At 40.9% G+C, this 27,735-nt stretch overlaps 1 protein-coding gene across 2 annotated transcripts in view; it reads right to left on the reverse strand.

The window, feature by feature from the left end:
- The window catches only part of XPNPEP3 (X-prolyl aminopeptidase 3, mitochondrial), a 126,070-nt gene that overhangs the window by 88,725 nt on the left and 9,610 nt on the right, over window positions 1-27,735 (reverse strand). For both annotated transcript variants that reach the window (XM_011978791.1, XM_011978790.1), the window contains exons 2-4: window positions 25,767-25,883; window positions 11,279-11,686; window positions 6,974-7,176 (exon numbers count right to left, since the gene is read on the reverse strand). In XM_011978791.1, the coding sequence (XP_011834181.1) occupies window positions 6,974-7,176; window positions 11,279-11,686; window positions 25,767-25,883 (728 nt within the window). The remainder of the gene's footprint in view (window positions 1-6,973; window positions 7,177-11,278; window positions 11,687-25,766; window positions 25,884-27,735) is intronic.

Raw genomic sequence — 27,735 nt, forward strand, 5'->3', positions numbered from 1 at the left:
CCAGGATGGTCTCGATCTCCTGACCTCGTGATCCGCCCGTCTCGGCCTCCCAAAGTGCTGGGATTACAGGCTTGAGCCACCGCGCCCGGCCTAATTTTGTATTTTTAGTAGAGACTGGGTTTCTCTGTATCAGTCAGGCTGGTCTCGAACTCCCAACCTCAGGTGATCCGCCTGCCTCGGCCTCTCAAAGTGCTGGGATTACAGGCGTGAGCAGCTGGCCGGATGTATCTATTATAAAGGATCTGTGTTAGGAAAGCAACCTGTGAGAATATTTAGCGAGTTAAATTTGAAAATCAATGAATAATCATCTCAGTTAGCACATATAACCATTAATTGAGACGATAAAGGTTTTACAAAGCTACCAGAATATGATAGAATGCTATCTCATGCCATGTTCCATCTATTATAATATCTGTAAAAATAGCTATTTGCATTGTTATTGTGGGTGAATAGGCATAAGGAGGTAGAGAGAAAATTGGGATACTTGGCTCAGTAACAAAAAGAAATAACAAGGTATAACCTGGTGGGCCTACATTTCTGAGAATTTAAAACTCAATGTGGATGATTCTGGAAAGCATATTCAAACGACTCTATTTAGATGTGACTACCACTCATATGACCTAAGCCTGGGGGACTCAATATTTTGGGGTCTCAAATTTATTTCCTAGCTGTAGTAAAGCAGTTGTACAAATGAAACAGTTGTACAAATATTAGTTGTACTAATATTTAATGGTGACAACATGTTATATTCCCATACTCAAAATAAGAGCCCTTAGTGGAATTAGGAGCCAGGCTAGGAGCAACTGGCAGGTGGATTTGTTTTTAATGAGGAAAGACATACTGATAAAATAATTTGCTGGCCGGCCATGGTGGCTCACACCTGTAATCTCAGCACTTTGGGAGGCCAAGGCGAGTGGATCACAAGGTCAAGAGATTGAGACCATCCTGGCCAACATGGCGAAACCCTGTCTCTACTAAAAATACAAAAACATTAGCTGGGCATGGTAGCGCATGCCTGTAGTCCCAGCTACTTGGGAAGCTGAGGCAGGAGAATTGCTTGAACCCAGGAAGCGGAGGATGCAGTGAGCCGAGATTGCGCCACTGCTCTCCAGCCTGGTGACGGAGCGAGATTCCATCTCAAAAAAAAAAAAAAGAGAGAAAGAAATAGATTTGCCAATGCCAATAAGGCGCCTTGAAGGCATCCTATTTCAGGAGTAAGAACAAAAGTGGCAAGCTGAAATGACAGACAGTGCTATCAAAATGGGTCTTAACAATTTACAGCATGCATGATGACAACATGCCCAAACCAACCCAACAACAGAAATAAGCTTGCATGTGAACACAAGCTGCATTACAGATACCTTAATTTAAATGGAGTCCAAGGGATACCAAGCACGACTGCCAGTGATTCATTCCCATGGCAGAACTCCATGTTGTGCATGCATGGGAGACTTGGACCCTCTGGTCTATGGAAATTCTAACTAAAGGATGCAACCGGTTGAGGTGCTTTTTAACAGCTCCAACAATGCAACTGAGTGCCAAGCATTCTTTTCCTGTAGTGCAGTTTGTGGATCCTGGACAAACTTTAAACAGGACTAGGGTCGTGTCATGTCTTCTCTTCTCTTCTCTTGTTTCTTTTGAGACGAAGTCTCACTCTGTCACCCAGGCTGGAGTGCAGTGGCGCTATCTCTGCTCACTGCAACCTCTGCCTCCCGGGTTCAAGCGATTCTCCTGCCTCAGCCTCCCAAGTAGCTGGGACTACAGGTGCCCGTCACCACAGTCGGCTAATTTTTTTGTATTTTTAGTGGAGACGGGGTTTCACCGTCTTAGCCAGGCTGGTCTTGATCTCCTGACCTCGTGATCCGCCGGCCTCAGCCTCCCAAAGTGCTGGGATTACAGGCGTGAGCCACTGTGCACAGCTAAACCATGTAACCAGTGGCATGATCATGGCTTACTGCAGCCTTGACTTCCTGGGCTCAAGTGATCTTTCCATGTCAGCCTCCCAAGTACTTGGGACTACAGGCATGTGCCACCACATCCAGCTAATTAAAACATTATTTTTTTGTAGAAATGGGGTCTTACTATGAGGCTGAGGTTGGTTTCAAACTCAAGTGAGCCACCCATCTTGGCCTCCCGAAGTGCTGGGATTACAAGTATGAGTCTCCACATCTGGCTAAATCATGTAACTTTTCGAGAAGAAATCTGGCTGTTTTCAAGATGTTTTGAATCTTGAAATAGCAGAGATATGGTCTCTGATCTAGACTCCTATGAGAAATAATATATGGTATATAAGAAGAGGTAAATTGCACAGGGAGGGACAAAATAATTACACCATGATTTTGTCTTCTTTTATTTATTTCTTTATTGAGACAGGGTCTCACTCTGTCACCCAGGCTGGAGTGCAGTGGTGCAATCTCAGCTCACTGCAGCCTTGACCTCCCTGGGCTCATGTGATCCTCCCATTTCAGCCTCCTGAGGAGCTGGGACTATAGGTGCATACCACCATGCCCAGCTAAGTTTTTTGTATTTTGCAGAGACAGGGTTTTACCATGTTGCCCTGGCTGGTCTTGGACTCCTGGGCTCAAGTGATCTGCCCACTTTGGCCTCCCAAAGTGTTGGGAGTATAGGCGTGAGCCACTGCATCCAGCTGTCTTATTTGTTAATTTTATTTTTTTAATTTTTATTATTCTTTTTTGAGATGGGGTCTCACTCTGTTGCCCAGGCTGGAGTGCAGTGGCACGATCAAATCTCACTGCAGCTTCAACTGCCCCAGCTCAAGTGATCCTCCTTCCTCAGCCTCCCAAGCAGCTGGGACCACAGCACCTGGCTATTTTAAAAAATCTTTTGTAGAGATGGGGTCTCTCCCTGTTGCCCAGGCTAGTCTTGAACTCCTGAGCATAAGTGATTCTCCTGCCTCATCCTCCCAAAGTGCTGGGATTACAGGTGTGAGCCATCACACCTGGCCTTAATTTTTATTTTAATGTAAGCCTTTAGCAGCTAAATTTTGTCTGACTTCTCGCTTCAATGGTACTGCTACATGATGTAAGATGGGGTCAGGTAAAATTGTATTTTAGGAGCTTATAAAATTTAGTATAATACTGATGATGATGATCAAATATATTGAGAGACTGAATTAAAGTCCTGTTGGGATGTTATCCCTATGGAGGAGAACTGGTTTGATGAATATTTAGACTTGATTAATGATAGATTATTATTTCTAATAACTCAGCAGATATATACCATAAAGTGCAGAAAACCGTGGATCAGGGAGTCCAAAGGACTGTACAGTTCATACAAAAACACAAGAAAGTATAATTGGGCTGGGCGCGGTGGCTCAAGCCTGTAATCCCAGCACTTTGGGAGGCCGAGACGGGCAGATCACGAGGTCAGGAGATTGAGACCATCCTGGCTAACATGGTGAAACCCCGTCTCTACTAAAAAAAAAAAAAAAAAAACTGGTGAGGTGGTGGGCGCCTGTAGTCCCAGCTACTCGGGAGGCTGAGGCAGGAGAATGGCGTAAACCCGGGAGGTGGAGCTTGCAGTGAGCTGAGATCTGGCCACTGCACTCCAGCCCAAGCAACAGAGCGAGACTCCGTCTCAAAAAAAAAAAAGAAAGTATAATTGGATAATTCAGCTGTCTCTTTAAATCAGTACCAACCCTTCACTGATCATTATAAATGTTTGGATTCTATGTATGCATTTTTTTAGAGACAGGGTTTGCTTTGTCACCCAGGTTGGAGTGCAGTGATGTGATAATACTTCACTGCAACCTTAAACTCTTGGTCTAAAGTGATCCTTCTGCCTCAGCCTCCAGAGTAACTAGGACTACAGGCGTATGCCACAATGCCTGGCTAATTAAAATATAGTTTTTTTTTGTAGAGGTGAGGTCTTGCTATGTTGCCAGGCTGGTCTCTAACTCCTTGCTGCCTCACGTGATCCTCCCACCTTGGCCTTAGTGCTGAGATTATAAGGGTGAGCCACTGTGCCCTGCTTGTCTATATATTTTATCTATATGATATTGAGAAGTGAAGTTAACTGTTGTCAACTCAGGATTACTGTTTTATCAAAAAATAGAGTTAATATTGGTTATGGGGGCAGAGTGAACTGTTCTGCTAATTCTGGGCTTAGAATTAGCCAGAGCTATTTTGCTAAAATTCCTTCCTTGGCCAAGGTGTGGCAGGAAATATACTGATTGAAATTGTTAAGAGGAAGCTGGGCATGGTGGCTCATGCCTGTGATCTTAGTGTTTTGGGAGGCTGAGGACGGAAGATCTCTTGAGGCCAGGAGTTCAATACCAGCCTGGGTAATATAGTGAGAACCCATCTCTACAAAAACCTAAAAAATTAGCCAGGCATGGTGGTATGTGCCTGTAATCCAAGCTACTCAGGAGTCTGAGGCAAGAGTCTCCCCCAAGTCCAGGAATTCAAGGCTGCAGTAAACTATGATCTCACCATGCACTCCAACCTGAGTGACAGCGAGACACTGTCTCAAAAAGAAAGCAAAAAACAACAAAAAACAAAACAAAACCATTAGGAAGGCAGGAAGCACATAAAAAGATGCCCAATACCACTAATTATTAGGGAAATACAAATCCAAACCACGATAAGATACCACTTCACACCCATTAGGATTGGCTATTACCACAAAAACAGAACAAATGTTGGTGTAGAGTGGAGAAATTGGAACCCTTGGTGTGTTGCTAGTGGGAATGTGAAATGGTGCAGCCACTATGGATAACAGTATGGTGGTGCTCAAGATATTAAACATAAAATTATCATTTGATCTAGCAACTCCAGTTGTGTGTATATACCAAATAGAACTGAAAGAGACTTGAACACAAGATATTTGTACACTTATATTCACAGCAATGTTATTCACAATAGTAAAAAAAAAAAACGTAGAAGGAAACCAAATGTTTATCAAAGGATGAATGGACAAATAAAATATGGCATATGCATACAATGGAATATTATTCAGTCTTTAAAAATAATGAAGCTGGGCATGGCAGCTCACACCTGTAATCCCAGCACTTTGGGAGGTCAAGGTGGGCGGATTGCTTGAGCTCAGGAGTTCGAGACTAGCCTGGACAACACTGATAAACCCTGTCTCTATAAAAAATTTAAAAAAATTAGCAGGCATGGTGGCATGCGCCCATGGTCCTAGCTACTTGGGAGGCTACGGTGGGAAGATCACTTGAACCCAGGAGGTCGAGACTGCAGTGAGCTGTGATCATGCTACTGCACTCTAGTCTGGGCATCTAAAAAAAAAAAAAAGAATGAAATTCTAACGGAAGAACCTTCAAAACATTATGCTAAGTGAAATAAGCCAGTCACAAAAAGCCAAATGTTGTATGATTCCATTTCTTTGCAGTAACTAGAATAGGCAGATTCATAGAGAAAGGAGAGGTTACTGGGGGCTGGAGGAGGGAGAATGGGAAGTTATGATTTATGTACAGTTTCTATTTGGAATGATGGAAAAAGGCGGGAAAAGTGGGCACAACAATGTGAATATCCTTCATGTCACTGAATTGCAACTTAAAAATGGTCACAATGGCCGGGCGCGGTGACTCAAGCCTGTAATTCCAGCACTTTGGGAGGCCGAGACGGGCAGATCACGAGGTCAGGAGATCGAGACCATCCTGGCTAATACGGTGAAACCCCGTCTCTACTAAAAAATACAAAAAAAACCTAGCTGGGCAAGGTGGCAGGTGCCTATAGTCCCAGCTACTCGGGAGGCTGAGGCAGGAGAATGGCGTAAACCCGGGAGGTGGAGCTTGCAGTGAGCTGAGATCCGGCCACTGCACTCTAGCCTGGGTGACAGAGCGAGACTCTGTCTCAAAAAAAAAAAAAAAAAAGGGCACAATGATATATTTTATATTATGCATATTTCACCATAGTAAAAAATTTTTTTACATTAAGTCAATGGCCAACACCTTGGAGAGAATAAATGAAATAAGGAGTTTTGGGGTAGCCAATGAGATTTATGGTTTACACTTGGTCTCTGTGAAACCTCTGGGGGGCTTTACTGTTATATAGCAGGAATATGATTATGTGACCAAAAAAACAAAAATCCCTAGCTGAGATTCCATTTTGGGGTCTCTGATTCTGAGGTATTCTACTGCATGTGCCATGGACTGAATTGTGTTTCCCCCAGAATTAATGTGTTTAAGCTCTACTCTCTATGTCTTTAGGAGGTAATTAAGGGTGGGGTTCTAATTTGACAGGACTATGGCCATACAAGAAGGCTCTCTTTCATTGTCATGTAAGGACGCAGCAAGAAAGCGGCCTTCTGTAAGCCAGGAGAGCCCTCACCAGAAATGGACCATGATGGCATCTTGATCTCGGACTTCCAGACTGCAAAATTATGAGACAATCAATTTCTCTTGTTTAAGCCATGCAGACACTGATATTTTGTAATGGCAGCCTGAGCAGAGTATGACAACACTGGTGATTCCTAATCTGTAAGAGATACATCCTGCCTGGCTCTTACCTAGGGAGGACCACTGAAGCCTGCACCTGGTTTCTCTCGACTCTTTGCTTTGAGATAGCCATTGGCTGTGATAGATATCCTTACTTTCATACTATGATTATTTTTCACCCTTTTCCTATAATAAACTGCAGATCTGTAAGCACTGTCACTTTGGGTCCTGAGTCTTTCTTAGAAGCAAACTGTTTAACTGACGCTATTAGTGTAACTATAAGGAAAGGAAATAGTATAAATTTCTGTCGTTCTAAGGAGAAATAATTAAGATTGATGGGTAAAAGAACCACCTTCACAGAAAGCAGATTTACTTTGTCTTGCAAGGTATTAAGCAAGTCTCTAGGTATGTTCACTACACACTGGAGCAGAAGCCAGATGCCCATCTGCGGTGAGGAGACTGCTGCATTGGGTATATGGCCTCAAGGTGCTTACTGAACCTTAAGAGCTTATGATTTTTCCAATCTGGAAAAAACTTTTTCAATAGGAATCATACCTGTGATGTCAGCTTCCCAGCAATCTGCATTCGTTCAATTTCTGCAGGAGATTTGATCAGCCGGAGGCGCTGTATCAGCTGCTGAACACCCCGAACCTTGTTCTTGCTCCTGGCTTTGGCCTCAGTCAAGGGCTGCATATAGTCAGAGTGAAGCTGTGCATGCGAGGGCCTCATCCAGTCATACCAAACCATGTTTGTCTCAGCTTAGAATGAGAAGCCAAAAAATAAATTTAAAACAAAACTACCAGCAACAAGAAATATCAACTGTCATAACAACTTCAACAAGAGTCGAAACTACAAAACCTGTAATGTGGAACTCTAAAGTGTTGAGAGTAAGACTCTCAGGACTGAAGCAATAAGGGTTTGATTATAAATCACTAAAAAGGTAATTCCCTGGAAATGGCAAGACATTCTAAGACGGAATATCCAGCTTTTCTGCCCCTAAACTTCAGTGTTCTTTATAAAGGACAATACATGGGACTAAAGCTTTATTCAAGCTTTGATTTTCTCTCTTTCTCTCTCTCTATTTTTGAGACAGAGTCTCGTTCTGTCACCCAGGCTGGAATGCAGTGGCACGATCTCGGCTCACTGCAACCTCCATCTCCCAGGTTCAAGCGATTCTTCTGCCTCAGCCTCCCAAGTAGCTGGGACTATGTGCGCCCACCACCACGCCTGGCTAATTTTTGTATTTTCAGTAGCGATGAGGTTTAACCATATTGGCCAGGCTGGTCTCAAACTCCTGACTTTGTGATCCACCCACCTTAGCCTCCCAAAGTGCTGGGATTACAGGCGTGAGTCACCGTGCCTGGCCTTCATTATTAAACAATTAAAACAACTGTTCTTCACCACCACTTACTGAGCTAGAGGCACCTGTTGAATAATTGCACACAGAAGGACAGAAAAACATAAACATACTCAGATTATGACTTTATGGGTAAAGTGTCCCATCCTTTCACATAATGATCTCAGAACTAGAGGAAAGGGTTCTCCTTCCATTCTGGAGCAATTATTCATTGCTATGGAAACACTACAGTTGATATTTCCTCACTTCTCCCTTTGCATCTGCTATACATTCTCTTTGTAAACAATCACAGTTCAGCTTTCAACGTTACAGACCTAAGGAAATGGTCTATACTTGCCTAAGATATATGATATAAATGTTCATTATAAAAACGATTTGTACTTAATACCAGATCTACATTTGTTCTTTTTTTCTAACAGTAAGCTATGAACAGTATTCCTAACAATCCAAGTGAGAAGGTCTGTATATTTTATATGACTAAAAAGTACTTTGGGGAAAGTAGAAGGGAAAAAATCCAGAAAACTTCGATTGGATATGCATTAGTAATTCTATGTCCTACATATTTTCATTTTTAAAATACAAATGGTTCTAAATATATACCACATGGGAAACACTTTCCTACTTATGATGGATAGAAATTTAATTGTTGCGTAATTTTTTTTTGAGACCGAGTCTTGCTCTGTCGCCCAGGCTGGAGTACGGTGGCGAGATCTCAGCTCACTGCAACCTCCATCTTCCTGGTTTAAGCAATTCCCTCGCCTCAACCTCCCAAGTAGCTGGGATTTACAGGCGCACGCCACCATGCCCAGCTAATTTTTTCATATTTTTAGTAGAGACGGGGTTTCACCATGTTGGCCAGACTGGTCTCAAACTCCTGATCTCAGGCAACCCGCCTGCCTTGGCCCCCCAAAGTGCTGGGATTACAGGCGTGAGCCACCGCATCCGGCCAATTGTTTTAATTTTTAAAAAGTAAAACAATCTCTACTACCTGTACAAAGTGTATGAAATCATAGCTCACCTTTTTAAAGGTTTTAAAACCTTTAAATAAATGATTTCAGCCAGGCGCGGTGGCTCACGCCTATAATATCCTGGGAGGCTGAGCAGGGGGTGGATCGCCTGAGGTCAGGAGTTCGAGACCAGCCTGACTAACGTGGTGAAACCTTGTTTCTACTTAAAAAAACCAAAAATTAGCCGGGCATAGTGGTGTGTGCCTGTAATCCCAGCTACACGGGAGGCTGAAGCAGGAGAATTGCTTGAATCTGGGAGGCAGGAGTTGCAGTGCGCCGAGATTGCGCCATTGCACTCCACCCTGGGCAAGAGTAAAACTCTGTCTCAAAAAAAAAAAAAAAAAAGGAATGGTGACCGAGAAGTACTTTTGAGAAATTGATTTTACATGAGATTGTAACTATAGTAAGTTAATAAAATTTAGACAGTAGAATAGACAACTAGCAACTAATGTAAGAAATAAAAAAGCTACAAAGAAAATGATTCTATGCCCCATATTTATTGTGGATTTTGAAGACATAAGAACATTCAATGAATTGAACAGGCTAATTATCTATAAAATGGAAAATATTTCTATAAATAAAAAGAATTTAATCAGATGTTAGAACTTATTCAAATGAGTATTTTCTCCCAAAAGAGGCTTTAAAGGAAACAGTCTAATATATTTCATGATTGTGAAAAACATTTTTGGAATTTTCTTTTAGAAACTAACTTCAGAAATGATTTATAAGCCATATGAGAAAAATCAAACAAAAACTTTACAATTATACATTATCTTGGCCTGAAATCAGTATTTTTAAACTTGATCATCTATCTTATTTTCCAAATAAGATACTTCAAAAAATAAAATGCTCCCAGAGCTAAAGTTTTATAAGAATTACTAAAGATAGTTTATAATGTGGTGTAGGTTCTGAAAAAATTCCCAGAAGGAAAATCTCAAAACATTCAGAATGATTAAAATTTCACCAGAATAACTGTAGAGAAGGTAATTTCTTCAAGGCACAAGAACTCAACTGTGGCCGGGCACGGTGCCTCACACCTGTAATCCCAGCACTTCAGGAGGCTGAGGTGGGAGGCTCATTTGAGGCCAGGAGTTCAAAACCAGCCTAGGCAACAAAGTGAAACTCCATCAATACAAAAAATAAAAAAATGAGCCAAACGTGGTGGTGTACCCAGGTAATCCCAGTATTCTGGAGGTTGAGGCAGGAAGACTGCTTGAGCTTTGGGGTTCGAGGTTGCAGTGAGCCATGAGTGTGCCACTATACCTACATCCCAACCTGGGTGACAGTGAGACCCTGCCAAAAAAAAAAAGAACTCAACTGTATATGAACCACACAGGATCTTGTTAAAATGTAGACTCTGATTCAGTAGATAGGACGTGGAGACCTGAGATTTTAATTTCTATTACGTATTATGCATTTTAAATTTTAATATGCATTACCAAGTGATTCTGATGCTGTGACGCACGGATCGTTCTTGGAGAACAGTACCTCTTTTAGAAGAGTTGGCAAGAGCACTAAGATAAGTAGTAGTAGTCAAATATCAAGACTGGTCGGTAATCTTGAAGAGTGGTCCATGCCCATCCTGTCCCTAATTTATTTTTTGGACATGGGGCCTCACTACGTTGTACAGTCTGGACCCGAACTCCTGGCCTCAAGTGATCCTTCTACCTCAGCCTCTCAAGTAGCTGGACTACAGATGCACACCACTGTGTCTGGCTTATCCTCTGCTTTAAAAGAAAATTATCTCTCTGAGATTTCAAACTAGGATAAGTAACAGTCTCCATTAATGAATAATCCAGTGAACATGGAGTTTTTTTTTTTCCATGAAATGTTCTAAAATTCATTGTGGTGATGGTTGCACAATTCCGTGACTATACCAAAAACTCCTGAATTATATACTTTTATTTTATTTATTTATTTTTTTGAGATGGAGTCTTGCTCTGTTGCCTAGGCTGGAGAGCAGTGGTAGGATCTTGGCTCACTGGTTCACTGTAACCTCCTGCAAATGAATAAATGAAATCTTTTTTTTTTTTTTTTTAAAGACAATCTTGCTTGGTTGCCCAGGCTGGAATGCAGTGGCATGATCTAGGCTCACTGCAACCTCCACCTCCCGGGCTCAAGTGATTCTCCTGCCTGAGCCACCTGAGTAGCTGGGATTACAGGTGCACGCCACTATGCCTGGCTAATTTTTGTATTTTTAGTAGAGACGGGGTTTTGCCATGTTGGCCAGGTTGGTCTTGAACTCCTGGCCTCAAGGAACCTGTCTGCCTCAGCCTCCCAAAGTGCTGGGATTACAAGTGTGAGCCAATGCAGCAGGCATAAATGAAATCTTCAAAGAAGCTCAATCTTCTGGAAAAGGCTTTACATTTCTTTCATGGTGCTCATGGTCTTTTCACGGTGGTGCTACGATAACGAAATTAAAGACTTGTCTAAACAGGCAAGAAAGGTCTTAATTCTAATCTGGTTTGTAATGTGACTTCTGCTCCCATTTGTTACCTTTCATTTTTGGTAGAAGATGTTGAAATTCTTCTAGCGTATAGGCTTCGTCCACTCCAGTTAGAGCTATTGCTCCATCAGTGCCAGATCGTGGACCATCCCAAAGTTCTCGACTGGGATCTCGCCGAGGCACAAAAAGAATGGCTTTGTGTGATGGTAACTGTTTGCCAGGGAGGCTTTGAAGGACAAGAATGCTATCAGGCTCTTGGAATCCACACAGGTACAGGAAATTGTTGTCCTGGTGGAAAATATAGGGAATATCGTTGCTCATGTAGTATGTAGGGTTGGAGAGCACAACCACCGTCTGGTCTGTCCCGCTGTGCCCTTGAGCTTCCTTCTGGATCAGAGACATTAGTTTGTGTCTGCGAAGTGCATATTCCACCTGAGATAGTCCCGGAGTTACCTCCCCTAGAAATGACAAATAAAAGGGATGCTTTACATTTCTGCAATGCCAAAGTACTTAAGGTAGTTTGATATTAGATGGAGATACTCAAGTCCAATTGTTCAACTTATGCCAAATCTCCTCCCAGCACATGGAGAATTAAGGAGATAACTCAGGTTTCAAATTTCTATCCCACTGCAAAAACTTGGAAGAAATGATAGTTGAATGTGGCCCCGCCTGAAATCTGGAATCATGGACCCCTTAGATCTCTTCCAGGTCTTTGGCTCATTCTTTTACTCACTCAGTTATATCTGTCTCTTATACACATCTAGATGTGTATAAGAGACAGGTGGTAGTGCATGCCTGTAATCCCAGCTACTCAGGAGGCTGAGGCAGGAGATCGCTTGAACCCAGGAGGTGAAGGTTGCAGTGAGCCAAGACCCCACCACTGCACTCCAGCCTAGGTGACAGAGCAAGACTGCATCTCAAAAAATAAAAAATAAAAATAAAAATAACAATAATAATAAAATAAAAGTATATAATTCAAGAGTTTTTGGTATAGTCACAGAATTGTGCAACCATCACAATGCATTTTAAAACATTTCAATAAAAAAAAAAACCTCCATGTTCATAAGCAGTCACTCCCCATTTTCTCACAATCCCCCAGCCCTTGGCAACTCCTAACCTATTATCTATCTCTATGGATTTGCCTATTGCAGAGATTTTATACAATGAAACTATACAATATAGGGCCTTTGCTGACTTGGCCAATTGTTTTTTTGTTTTTTTTTTTGAGACGGAGTCTCGCTGTCTCCCAGGCTGGAGTGCAGTGGCGCGATCTTGGCTTACTGTAAGCTCCACCTCCTGGGTTCACGCCATTCTCCTGCCTCAGCCTCCCGAGTAGCTGGGACTACAGGTGCCTGCCACTATGCCTGGCTAATTTTTTGTATTTTTAGTAGAGACGGGGTTTCACCATGTGAGGATAGTTTCGATCTCCTGACCTCATGATCTGCCTGCCTCGGCCTCCTAAAGTGCTGGGATTACAGGCGTGAGCCACCATGCCGGGCCTTTTTTTTTTTGAGACAGTCTCACTCTGTCACCAAGGCTGGAGTGCAGTGGCTTGATGTTGGCTCAATGCAACCTCTACTGCCCAGGTTCAAGCGATTCTCCTGCCTCAGCCTCCTGAATAGCTAGGATTAGAGGCACCTACCACCGCGCCTGGCTAATTTTTTTTGTATTTTTAGCAGAGATGGGGTTTCACCATATTGGCCAGGCTAGTCTTGAACTCCTGACCTAGTGATCCACCTGTCTTGGCTTCCCAAAGTGCTGGGATTACAGGCGTGAGCCAGCACGCCCGGCCAACTTGTTTTTTTCTTTTTATCATTCCCCCAATTATTCTGCAATTAATTCCTTACTTCCTATATAAGTAAAAAATCTGTTCTTTCCCTATTACCTTGCTTACAATGTGTCTTCTTTCTAAAATTTCTTCTTCCTCCACACTAACTCCACTCCAAAATCTTGGCTTAATACATGTTTGTTTTCAGACTTTTCTCATTCAAAAAGTTTTGATTAGCCCAAGTAATGCTGATTTATCCCTTAAAAAAATTTTTTTTTAAACAGGGTCTCACTCTGTCACCCAGGCTGGAGTGCAGTGGTGGCATCTCAGCTCAAGGCAATGTCTGCCTCCTGAGCTTAAGCAATTCTCCCACCTCAGCCTCCTGAGTAGCTGGGATTACAGGTGTATGCCACCACACCCAGTTAATTTTTTTTTTTTTTTTTCAGACAGGTCTTGCTCTGTCACCCAGGATGGAGTACAATGGCATGATCTTGGCTCACTGCAACCTCTGCCTCCCTGGTTCAAGTAATTCTCCTGCCTCAGACTCCTGAGTAGCTGGGACTACAGGCGTGTACCACCACACAGGGCTAATTTTTGTATTTTTAGTAGAGAGAGGGTTTCACTATGTTGGCCAGGCTGGTCTCGAATTCTTGACCTCAAGTGATCCACCTGCCTCGGCCTCCCAAAGTGCTGGGGTTATAGGTGTAAGCCACTGCACCCGGCCCCCTCTTAATTTTAAAAAGGTAACGATTTCAGTTCCTTAAATACACACACTGTATAGCTGTATATAAATGTAATACTGAATTATTTCAACAAATGTTTTTCCCTTCACTGGCTCCTTACTCCTATTCTCTCCTCCTACTCACATCAACACCTTGCCCAGGTTTGTAATCCAGTATGTGTCTTTTCTGAGTTTCTCAACACTCACATAATCATACATACATGCATTTGGGGCTTTTTGGATCACTAGTGTTTTACAAAATGGGACACTACACACTCTTTTTGGTATCTTCCTTTTCCAACAGAACAATATGTCATGGAATTCTTTCCCTTCAAGTCATTTGGTATCGCTTCAATTCATTCTTCTTGATGCCTCCATGACATTTCTTGGGGTAAATAGACCATAACTTATTCAGCCATTTCTCTACTATAGGAATTCAAACTGCTTTCAGTTTTTTGCTGCTATAATAAATATCTTTGTACTTACATCTTAGTACTTTCATGTCCCACGTACTGGTGCTTTAATTACTATGGGGATAGACCCAGGAGAAAAACGGCTTGGTCAAAGATCTTTGAATTTCCTTAGTACTCATGTTCAGTATATGGTTACCTTAGATCTAATTTTTTTTTTTTTTTTTTTTGAAGACAGAGTCCTGCTCTGTCACCCAGGAAGGAGAGGAGTGGCACGATCCTGGCTCACTGAAACTCTACCACATGGGTTCAAGTGATTTTGGTGCCGCAGCTACCCGAATAGCTGGGATTACAGGCGTGAGCCACCAGGCCTATCTTTGGATTTTTATTTATTTATTGCTATTATTTTTTTTTTTTTGAGAAAGTCTTGCTCTGTCATCCAGGCTGGAGTGCAGTGGTGCGATCTCACCTCACTGCACCCTTTAACTTCCCAGTTCAAGTGATTCTCCTGCCTTAGCCTCTCGAATAGCTAGTATTACAGGTGTGCACCACATGGCCCAGCTAATTTTTGTATTTTCAGTAAAGAGGAAATTTCACCATGTTGGCCAGGCTGGTTTCAAACTCCTGACCTCAAATGATCCATCAGCCTCAGCCTCCTAAAGTGTTGGGATTACAGGCATGAGCCACCGTGCCTGGCCTAATTTTTGTATTTTTAGTAGAGACGGTGTTTCACCACGTTGCCCAGGCTGGTCTCGAACTCCTGACCTCAAGCAATCTGCCTGCCTTGGCCTTCCAAAGTGCTGGAATTACAGGTGTGACCCATGTCCCATGGCCCAGGATCTAACTGTTTTACCTATATATAGTTTATCTCGCCAGCAAATTCTGTAACTTGTATTCCATTAATAAAATATTTTTATTTAACTTTTCAGACATCTACACTTATGTTTTTGTTGATGAAGTTGGCAAGAAATAAGAGAGAGAGATAAGTGAAGGTCTTATGGGCCAATGTGAAGCAGCTGAAGCAACAAAATGGGGCCAAGAAGAGCTCATATCACATTTTTTTCTTTCAAGACTGAGCTGGCTAACAGTCTCCTAGGATTCTCAGAATACTGAACTTTGTACTAGAGCTATTTATCTCCTTGATAATTATTCCTGTTAAGTCTGCCACTGTTACTTAACATTGAAAATTTCCTAATTTACTCAAGTAGTAAATATTCTTACAAAAGCAGAGGCTGGTTATAATCGGTGAATTATCTGACCTTTCCTTTTTTTCATCTTTTTATTTTCTTCCTTTCCTGAACTTTGCTTTTGGTTATTTCACAGCTATAGTCCATAAAATAAAAAGAAATTAAAAAATCAGCTGGGTGAGGTGGCTCACGCCTATAATCCTAGCACCTTGAGAGGCCGAAGCAGGCAGATCACCTGAGGTCAGGAGTTCGAGGCCAGTCTGGCCAACATGATGAAACTCTGTCACTACTAAAAATACAAAAAATTAGCCAGGCATGGTGGCACACACCTGTAGTCCCAGCTACTTGGGAGGCTGAGGCAGGAGAATCGCTTGAACCCAGGAGGCAGAGGTTGCAGTGAGCTGAGATCACCCCACTACACTTCGGCCTGGGCGACAGAGTGAGACTCAGTCTCTAAAAAACAAGAAAGAGGCCGGGCACGGTGGCTCAAGCCTGCAATCCCAGCACTTTGGGAGGCCGAGACAGGCGGATCACGAGGTCAGGAGATCGAGACCATCCTGGCTAACACGGTGAAACCCCGTCTCTACTAAAAAATACAAAAAAAAAAAACTAGCCGGGCGAGGTGGCGGGCGCCTGTAGTCCCAGCTACTCGGGAGGCTGAGGCAGGAGAATGGCGGGAACCCGGGAGGCGGAGCTTGCAGTGAGCTGAGATCCGGCCACTGCACTCCAGCCTGGGCGACAGAGCGAGACTCTGTCTCAAAAAAAAAAAAAAAAAAAAAAAAAAGAAATTTAAAAATCAAATTTTTTTTTAAATTTCAGAAGAAAATTCATAATTTTAATAACTTTATATGTTATCTCTCATTTTCATTAATAACAGTATATATTAACGCATATCAGGAAGTTACTTCTGAAACAAGAAAATTATTTGGAAATCAAAGCAGGATCAAAAAAAACCGTCTTTCATACCCTTCAAAGCATTCCTATGTTTGCTGAATCCAATTTCATACAATTGACTACATGAGAAATATTTAAAACACTGGCTATATTTTCCCAAACCTATTAATTATCAACACTACTGAGTGATCATTAAGTAAATGCTTCTAAACTTCTAAAATCTCAACACGACAAAGCACTCTCCATCACAACAATTTTCTTTTTCTTTTTTTTTTTTTTGAGATAGAGCTTCACCCTTATTGCCCAGGCTGGAGTGCAATGGCACAATCTCGGCTCACTGCAACCTCTGCCTCCTGGGTTCAAGCGATTCTCCTGCCCCAGCCTCCCAAGCTGTAGCTGGGATTACAGGAATGCGCCACCATGCCGGGCTAATTTTGTATTTCTAGTAGAGATGGGGTTTCACCATGTTGGTATAGTTGGTCTTGAACTCCTGACCTCAGGTGATCCACTGGCCTCGGCCTCCCAAAGTGCCTGGATTACAGGTGTGGGCCACTGTACCCAGAAACAAAAAATTTACTCAAGGAAAAAGAAACCTTAAGCCGGGCGCAGTGGCTCACGCCTGTAATCCCAGCACTTTGGGAGGCCGAGGCGGGTGGATCGCCTGAGGTCGGGAGTTCGAGACCAGCCTGACCAACATGGAGAAACCCTGTCTCTACTAAAAATACAAAATTAGCTGGGCCTGGTGGCACATGCCTATAATCCCAGCTACTAGGGAGGCTGAGGCAGGAGAATTGCTTGAACCTGGGAGGCGGAGGTTGCGAGATCGTGCCATTGCACTCCAGCCTGGGCAACAAGAGTGAAACTCCGCCTCAAAAAAAAAAAAAAAAAAAAAAAAAGGAAACCTTTTCCTTTGAAGGAGAAAAAAAAAAAAATGTGTTAAAGCAATGACCTTTAAACCCTGGGAGTAAACTTGGAAGGTGTTACGGCCTTTGATCACAGAACTCAACTTTATAGTCAATCTGGCCTGGATTTCTTCTGATAAAACTATACCTGAATAGATCCTCTGGCAACTTTGTAGAATTGTAAAGAATTAAAACACAAAGTCAGCATTTTATGACGTGGAACCACTTAAGATGGAAAGGCTCTTCTAACAAGTTTATTGAGCCAATCAAAAGCCTAGATATTGGAAGTTGGACTCTGCAAAGTCTCACTATCAGTTCTGAGATTCTGCAGCCAAGAAGGAAAGCTCTTCCAGGACCCTTAGGATCGTGCCTCTTGAAGAGAAAAGCAGTAATGTTCTTCATATTTTACCAGCTACACAAAACACCCAGAAAGGAAGATATAACAAAGACTGAAAATGGATGAAATGATACAGGTCTTTGCTACAATCTAGGTATGTGTTTTATTTCATGAAACTAACTAGATTAGAATTTTAACATGGTCTGATTTTGAAAAGTAGTCTGCTTAATATTAGGTAGTTTTCACAGCATATAAGGAAGTAATTAATAAACTATCACTTTGCAGTTGGAGAATGGGGAGAAAGAAAAAGCTACTGTTTCCTTTATAATGTAAAATAGGCCTCTCAGAAAAAATGCAATGACCAAATAAAAAATACTCTAAATAGATTTGCATATATCGAGCAAAACTAAACAAACAGAAAGGCTACATACATACATATTATGATTCTGTATGATTCCACTTACATGAAGTCAAGAAAAGGCAAAACAGTCTATGATGACAGAAACCAAAAGAGTGGCTGCCTATGAAGGTGGAGACTGACTGGAGGAGCATGAGGGAACTTTCCAGGACGATGGAAATGTTCTATATCTTGACTGAGCTCTAGGTTACCTTTGTTAAAGCTCACTGAACTGCATATGTAAGATCTGTGAAATTTGCTGCATACAAATTTTACCTTATTTAAAAAAAGTATACTACTCTCCAAACAAAATAACTTTTATACTAAGACTTCTCTCAGTTGGATGTCTTCTTATAAAAAATGTAATGAGAAAATACTTTAAAAAATATTCCCAGATAGTATTTTTTGGCATAGGTATTATGCACTGTTTTGTGGTTGAAAGTGTGGATTCTGAGTTAGGCTTCTGTGAGTTGGAATCCTGGCTTAGCAATTCACTGAGTGACTTGGAAAGAGCTACCAAACTTCTCTGTGCCTCAGTCTCCTCATGTAAAACGGAAATAACAATAGCACTGACTTCACAAAGTTGTCAGGTGGATTATGTAAGTTAATAAAACACTTAAAACATAACATTTAGCACTACATAAGTATTAGCTATAATTATTATCAAAATAAAAAATTTACACTTGAACTGGTTGTCATCCTGGTAATCCAAAGCCAGGCAGGACCTTAGAAGAGTAAAATTTACATGGACAACCACTATTATGACAACAAATGAGATCAAAATAGAAGACCTGGAAGTCTTTGGCTTTTTCACATGTTAGGAATGCGTCTCCATTGACCATTCAGAAACTTTTCATTATTATTCATTTCTTTAGGTAGCTCCTGATTCTTGTCTAGGGCTGATTCTTGCTAATCTTTACCTCAGAGGGTTTCTCAGTGTTAATGAGGACTACACACAAAGGTAAAAAAGAGAAATACAAATGTCATTTATTTATTTATTTATTTGAGACAGAGTCTTGCTCTGTTGCCCAGGCAGGAGCAAAGTGGTGCGATCTTAGCTCACTGCAACCTCTGCCTTCTGGGTTCAAGTGATTCTCGTGCCTCAGTCTCCCAAGTAGCTGGGATTACGGGCATGTGCCACCATGCCCAGCTAATTTTTTTTTTTTTTTTTTTTAAGTAGAGATGGAGTTTCGCTATGTTGGCCAGGCTGTTGTCAAACTCCACGCCTCAAGCAATTGGCCCACCTTGGCCTCCCAAAGTGCTGGGATTATAGGTGTGAGCCACCATGCCCAGCCAAAGTCGTTTATTTTTAATTTTCTACTATTTACACTACATGAAAACTTTATTATATTTCAAGATTTTCTATTGGGCTTAAAAACAAACAAACAGAGAAATCCTCTATAATTCTTCACTAGATGACAGTTTATAGATTATTGGTATAATGGCATCCTGAAATGGTCTGTCAATATGTACTAGATGTGTAAGTAAAAAACAGGTTTATTCATCTATAAATTTATTTACATAGTGACTACATTATTTACTCTGTATTAAAACTGAATCAGGAGATGAAGACAAGAGGAAAACAAATAATCACTATGAATACGGTGATTTTAAAAAATTATATAAGTAAGTCTGGGCAATACAGTGAGATCCCATGTCTACAAAAATTTAAAAAATTAGCCAGGCATGGTGGCTTATGCCTGTAGTCCTAGCTACTTGGGACACTGAGGTGGGAGGATCGCCTGGGAGGTCGAGACTGCAGTGAGGTATGATTGTGCCACTGCAGTTCAGCCTGGGAGACAGAGCAAGACCCCATCTTAAAAACAAAACAAAAACAAAAACAAAATTACATAGGTACATTGGGGTGAGAAAAGAAAATATATTACTTTATAAAAACAGGTGGGCTTCATGGTGAAATACTTATAGAAAAAGTAGACCTTCAACTTAAATTTAAAACCTGTAGGATACAAAACTTTCAGTCTACTATTCTATCAGGTATAATCTATTTAAAAAGTGTTTCGAAATGGTTAGATAAATGTAATGTCATCACTCATTTGATGGTGGTGATGATGATAAAGATGTGAATGAATTTAAGGACTGAGTGACTGGGGATAAGACTACAGAGGCATGGGGAAGGCACATTCTGTGTTTCAAAACATGGCCAATGGCCACAGATCTGGCTTGTCCCCTTAAGTCATCAGGCATCTCATGCACCTAGCTAAATGAATACCCACTAGGTTAGTGGTATATGTGAGAAACGCCTAGGGAGCTCTTCAAAACACATGTTCCAAAGGCTGAGTGTGGTGGCTCATGCCTATAATTCCAGCACTTTGAGAGGGCCAAGGTGGTAGAATTGCTTGAGTCCAGGAGTTCAAGACCAGCCTGGGCAACGCAGTGAGACCCTATCTCTATAATACAAAAATTAGTTGGGCAGTTGGGCATGGTGGTGCATGCCTGTAGTCCTAGTTATTCAGGAGGCTGAAGCAGAAGATTGCTTAACCCCCGGAGGTCAAGATTCCAGTGAGCTGTTATCTCGGCACTATACTCCAACCTTGGAGATAGAGTGAGACCCTGTCTCAAAAAAACAAAAACAAAAACACATGTTCTAAGCCCTCCCTTTGAGATTATCATTCAACAGCTCTTTAGAGTCCTAGCGTGTATGTATATTTTGAAAAAGCTTACCCAACAGTCTAGGCAGGTCCAAACTACTTCCAATTTCTGTTATTTCTTTATACATTTTACTTGTTAAATTCTTCTGAGATAGGGTAATACTCTGTCACCCAGGCTAGAGTGCAGTGGCGAAATCATGGCTCACCACAGCCTTGATATCCTGGGCTCAAGCATCATTTTATTTATTTTATTTTTTATTTATACTGGAGTGCAGTGGTGCAATCATGGCTCATTACGGCCTTGACCTCCTGGTCTCAAGCATCATTTTATTTATTTTTTATTTTTCTTCCTGACTCCCTAAACTTGTTATCAAGCATCATTTTAATCTTTTAAATAGTATAAAAATCTTACCACCACCAAAATAGTATCTTTGTCTTTTAGATATTATTAAAATCAACCATATTTAACAAGCTTTAAAAATAAAATGTATCCCTTGCTCAAGAGACAGCTACAATTAAACCATCACTGAAAGATGGGCAGCTGATTTTGAAACTCTTAAGGGAAAAAGATTTGGGAATAATTATCTATAACCCATTCTAGAATCAATCTTTTCATCATTTTAAATATTATATTCACTGTAACTGTATCATCTCTGCCTTATATACATTTTTTTATTTTTATTTCTATTTTATTTTATTTTTGAGACAGGGTCTTGCTCTGTTGCCTAGGCTGGAGTGGAGTGGCACAATCTCGGCTGACTGCAGCCTTGACTTCCCAGGCTCAAGCAATCCTCCTACCTCAGCTTCCCAAAGTGCTAGGATTATAGGCGTAGCTAGCACTACAGGCATGTGCCACCACACTCAGCTAATTTTGCTTACTTTTTTGTAGAGATAAGGTCTCACTATGTTGCCCAGGCCTCCCAAAGTGCTGGGATTACAGGCGTGAGCCACCACACCTGGCTTCTGCCATTATAGTTGACGATAGAGATGAAAAGGTAAATGGTGAAAGCATTGTCTTAAATTTTATGCCACATAGTTGCATTATGATTATTTCCCCAAAAATCTGTTCGCTGCTGTAGTTGAAAACCAAGAAGTGGGGCGGGCTTGGTGGCTCACACATGTAATCCCAGCACTTTGAGAGGCCAAGACGAGTGGATCATGAGGTCAGGAGTTCAAGACCAGCCTGACCAATATGGTGAAACCCTGTCTCTACTAAAAATACAAAAATCAGCCAGGCGTGGTGGTGCACACGTGTAGTCCCAGCTACTTGGGAGGCTGAGGCAGGAGAATTGCTTCAATCTGGGAGGTGGAGGTTGCAGTGAGTTGGATCACGCCACTGCACTCCAGCCTGGGCAACAGAGCGAGACTCCGTCTCAAAAAAGAAAAAAAAACCAAAACACCATGAAGTGGTTCTACATATGTTAGACAAGTTATTCTGACAAGCCCAACTCCCTGAGTAGCCCTTTTTAAATCTAGCACTCCAAACTATACCACATATTCTAAAACTAATTTTGTTTAAGAATGTAAAAATTTTAGAAATAATGCCTCATTAGGTATCCCACTGATTCTTCCCATTCATTCTCTGATATGTTTCAGTGTTTCTTTGAGATGAATGTCTTGCTGTTCTGTATAATGACAACATTACTCCTTTGACAATAATCAGGGAACCATGGAACTATCTTTTCTGTACAGATAATATAAAAAGTAGACTCGTTGGGCGCAGTGGCTCACACCTGCAATCCCAGCACTTTGGGAGGCTGAGGCGGGCAGATCACCTGAGGTCAAGAGTTCGAGACTAGCCTGGCCAACATGGTAAAACTCCATTTCTACTAAAAACACAAAAATTACCGGGTGTGGTAGCAGGCGCCTGTAATTCTAGTACTTGGGAGGCTGAGGGAGGAGAACTGCTTCAACCCGGGAGGCGGAGGTTGCAGTGAGCAGAGATTGTGTCATTGCACTCCAGCCTGGGCGACAAGGATGAAACTCCGTCTCAAAAAAAAAAAAAAGTAGACTCACAGTTCAGAATGCCACTTGCCTTCCCGCATGGAATCATTTTCATGTCTGAGTGTCAAGTGTGAGACACAGTACTAATCAAAGAGACTGACCAACATTTTCCATCCCTACAGATACAGTCCTTAGCACAGAGATGGCACTGTCATAAAAAGCAGAAATGGTCTACAATGCTCAGATTTAAGGAAATGACAAGTTTTGAAAATCACTAGAATCTGGCAGTAGCACAGCCAGAATAGAATTTATTTCCCGTATCATCCTGCTAAATATTTTCCAAGCTATTGATTCTTCAGGAAACTTGGATAGGTAGGTATGGCAAAGAAAAACCTAGGAAAAATAGCTCCCAAGAATTCAGAGGAACTGGCCCAGTAATTAACTTTTTTTTTTTTTTGAGAGGAAGACTCACGCGGTTGCCCAATCTGGAGTGCAATGGCGTGATCTCAGCTCACTGCAACCTCTGCCTCCTGGGTTCAAGTGATTCTCCTGCCTCAGCCTCCTGAGTAGCTGGGACTACAGGCAGGCACCACCAAGCCCAGCTAATTTTTATATTTTTAGTAGAGATGGGGTTTCACTATGTTGGCCAGGCTGGTCTCGAACTCCTGACCTCGTGATCCACCTGCCTCAGCCTCCCAAAGTGCTGGGATTACAGGTGTGAGCCATCACGGCCGGCCTCAGTAATTTCACTTTTAAGAATTCAAGGAAATAATAGAGCAATATACAAAGAGTGTGTATACATGTACACTTACACACACACCTATATAAGAAATAAGACTATAAAGAAACATATACCAAAATTTTCTCAACAGTGTCTTTCTCTGAGTTGTGGGATTATCAGTAATTAAAAAAAAAAATCTATGCTTACCTGTATTCTCTTTTTCTGTATGCACAGAACTTGCATAATTAAATTAGGAAAGGCACTGAGATGTTTCCCAAAAGTATTAAGTACATACTGCCATGTATTAGGGAAATATGCAAAACATAAAACCTTTGGAGAAACCAAGTAGCACATGACATAATTTTATATCCTAAACTAACAAACCAACTGTGTAAGAGACTTTTTTTTGAGAGACACGGTCTCACTCTGTCACCCAAGATGGAGTGCTGAGGCATGATCACAGCTCACTGCATCCTTGACCTCCTGGGCTCACGCAATCCTCCCACCCGAGTCCCCCGAGTAGCTGGGACTACAGGCATGAGCACTAATTGTTTTATTTCTTATAGAGACAGGGTCTTGCTATGTTGCCTGTGCTCGTCTCGAACTCCTAACCTCAAGTGATCCTCTCACCTTGTCTTTCCAAAGTGTTGGGATTACAGGCATGAGCCACTGTACCTGGCCTACAAGAGACTTTTTAAGTAAGTATTATATGCCTTTTAATTTTTTTTCTTTTTTCTTTTTTTATTTTTATTTTTGAGACAGAGTCTCCCTCTGCCCCGCAAGCTGGAGTGCAGTGGCGCAATTTTGGCTCACTGCAACCTCCGCCTCCTGGATTCCAGTGATTCTCCTGCCTCAGCCACCCCAGTAGCTGAGATTACAGGCATATGCCACCACACCTGGCTAATTTTTTTTTTTTTTGTATTTTTAGTAGAGATGGGATTTCACCATATTGGTCAGGCTGGTCTCAAACTCCTGACCTCAGGTGATCCACCCACCTTGGCCTCCCAAAGTGCTGGGATTACAGGTGTGAGCCACTGCGCCCGGCCCCTTTTTATTTTTCTTAAAAATTTACTCTTCTTCACCCTACGATCATTTTAACACTTCCACAAGTTTTCCATCTCTGGAAGGAGAAAGACAAATGATTAATTCTTTTGATACTTTTGTCTGCAGAAAAATCGGTACCTCATGGCATACCTGATAGTTTGAAGTCTAAAATCCTAATAATTCTGTTTTAAAATTCCACTTCCATCCCTTCTCACTTACCCCAATGTCCAAAATCCCATGTCTAGGAGAGTAAAATTAGGACAGACATCCCTTTTCCCCCAGATATTCACATACGTATGTATATGAACATACACATGTGCATATTTATTTATATTCACTTATACTTAATATGCACTTAAGGTATAGAGCAAAAAAGTCTAGATACAGAGACCATTATCTTGACAATATAATTACTAGATTTAAGGCCTGGAAAATGTAGCTTACCATGTAAAAATATCTCACCACAAGAAATCAGTAATTTTCAAAGCTGGTAAAACTATCAATTCTACTAAAAAAAAACCTCGAGGCTACAGGTAGGTTGATAGGGTAAATACTAAAATTAATACCAACTGGGTTGCTATTAAGCTTACCTTACAGCTTTGAAAAACTCTGATTTCTTGTGGGTTTCAGTGGTGAGCTGCATTTCCTTAGTTTCAGCCGACTTCCCAGCAGGAATTCGAGTCTGATGAAAAATCAGCAAAAGGAAGCCCTCACTGAGAAACATACTGGTATCATTCACTGAGTGGAGACAGTGAAAAGGAACATATTTCTAAAGGCAAATTCACATTAGTAATATATATGTTTATATGGCAAAGATGGATTTAATTTCTTATGGCAGAAAGAACAATTAATTTTCCTTGAAAACCTGATTGCTTTTTCTACAACGTGTTTGCTTTTACCCTACCTATCTCTTTGAGATATTCATTAGTCACAGTTCACCCCTTAAGTGCCCTTTAAGAAATCAAAACAAAAAACCTTTAGGTCTAAATTTGAGCAGTAGTTATAAGACATCTTCTGGCAGCAACGCTGGGATCTTATAGCAGAAAAAAAAATTAGTAAAACAAACCTTTAACAATTTTTTGCATCACCTTTATCAACTCGGATACTACCTCTCAAATCTGTGACAAACAAATCTGGAAATCTTGCTTTATCTATATAGAAATAGGTTAAAATTTTAAAGTAAGTATTTGATAATTTCAAGAAAAAACATGTTTTCTAAAATGTCTTTAACACAGTAATTCACAATAGTATACAGTTCTAAAAACTTAGAAATAGAACTTTGCTTTAAAAACATCCTGAAATACATACCTTTCATTAATTATTCTGAATTATAAGGTTTATCATATTTAAACCTTGTTCTAGACTAGTACTGTCAATAAAGCACCAGTACCCACAGGTAGTTAAATTTAAATTTAAATTAATTAAAATAAAATGTTCAGTTCCTCAGCTGTACTAGCAACCTTATTAGTGTACAATGGTCATGTGAGGTTGGTGGCTACCTTATGGAACAGCACAGATCCAGAGCTTACTGCAAGAAGTTCTATTCAATAGCATTGCTGTAGACAAAACCTAAATGGGGAGACAGCATAGTTAAAAGGCCTTACCTGGTCTGAGGAGGTGTGGGTGTGTAAAGGGGCTGGGCTGGCCTAAGTATCGGTTTGGAATCCTCCTTTCTGGGACAGGATGAAGGGAGTACCTTCGCTGTGAACACAACACACATCCTGAATGAAGAATAGAGAGGGCGAAATGAAACAATAGATCTAAGAAGTCTTCATGGTGTAAATACACTTATCCATCTCCAGCAGTTTGGATGCTTTAGAAAAATGCCAACTAGTATTTCCTTCCTTCTCTCCTTCAATATTCATTTACTTATTTTTAAGACAGAGTCTCACTCTGTCGCCCAGGCTGGAGTCAGTGGCTCAGCCTCCCTAGTAGCTGGGACTACAGGTATGTGCCACCAAGCCTGGTTAATTTTTTTTATTTTTGGTAGAGATGAGGTCTCACTATGTTGCCCAGGCTGGAAACCCACACCATTTTCTTTGTAATCATCTTAGAAACTATGATTTTTCTTTTTTTAAAATCTTTTTAGAAGAAACTATGCTTTTTCTAAACAATCCTCTACAAACTTAATTGGAATTAACTTTTAAGACTCCTCTCTCCCAAATACATATATTATTATTCATAATTCGTAGTCCTTACAGAAATTGTGTGTTCACAAAGAGATTGTACAGTATTGATCGTTGAGATCAAACAGAGAGGACCTAGTGAGCAGCAGGGGGGAGGGATAAAAGCAAAGATTACAAAGTCAAATAAACCTGAGTTTGAATCTCAGTTTCTCTGGTACTAACTGTGTAACCTTGTCCAGATTACTTCTCTGAGTCTGATTCTGTGTTTGTAAAACAATGATGATAATGCCTACTTCACGTGACACTTAAAAATCTAATTCCTTAATTTAGAATGCAAAGCCTTCAAAGCTCTCTTATCTTCCTAATCTTTTCATCTCCCTCCAGCAGCACTAACCCGCTGGTGGAGTAGGCTGCTGCTGCACTGGTGAGTTCTCTCGTGATTTCTCTCTCTCCTCTTGCACCTTCTCCACATGCACGCTTGTGCACACATACTCATGCACACATAGTATCTTCTGTAATCTCATTCGGGAGTGAAATTTCAGAATATAAAAAGTTAACTGATTCCTTTTTCAATGCTCATATGAAATAATCCTAGCATATCCTTCTATTTTGGACCACTCTCAAGCAGAGGGAGCTTAACTTTAATAAATTCAAAGCAAACAAGTGACACTTTAACAGGAGACATAAATTGAGATGTTTATTCCCAGTACATTTTTTAAAAAGGTCTCAATAGCTTTTTACTTACATTAAACATCTTTTGCCCAAAGTCATGTAATTAGTAGCAAAGCTGGTGTGTTAAGTTCTATTTCAAAAATATCCAGTTCATTCATAAGTTTCAAACTCTTTTGCTTAGGAAACTTCGTGATTTGGATCCTGCTCCCTCATCTGATCTAATCCTCAAAAAACATAATTGCAGCCACACTAAGCTACTTCAAGAATTCCGGCTAAATCATTCTGTATCATAATAGCATTTGCATGAAAAAATACAGTTCTTTTAAAGAGGACACCGCCTGCTTATATGATTACACAAATTCTTTAAAAAATCAGCTCAAATAGCACTTATGCAGGAGACTTCTCTTACTCTTCTCACACCTACTGCTTCTGTTTCAGATGTCTTTGCCAATGCTCCTACGGTTTCTATTTTAATACCTACTACACTTCACATAATTGCTAATTAGTTTGCCAGTCTACTATGAACAATCTTTGGAAAAAGAGATAACTTGTTACTTGACTTTATTTTCCCAGTGACTTGATTTGGAATGTATTTTGAAGTGAAAAGTCAATGAGTCTGGCTTCTACTTGGACATAAGAAATAAAAAAGAGGAATTAAGAATAATTCTTGATTTTTGACTTCAACAAGTGAATAAATGGTTGTACCATTACGTGAAACAGGAAAGCCTGAGATATTTATTGGAAATAAATTTAATGGAGAGGTCAAATGAGCAAT

Source organism: Mandrillus leucophaeus, unplaced genomic scaffold (assembly GCF_000951045.1).
Source record: "Mandrillus leucophaeus isolate KB7577 unplaced genomic scaffold, Mleu.le_1.0 Scaffold2, whole genome shotgun sequence".
NCBI lineage: Eukaryota > Metazoa > Chordata > Mammalia > Primates > Cercopithecidae > Mandrillus > Mandrillus leucophaeus.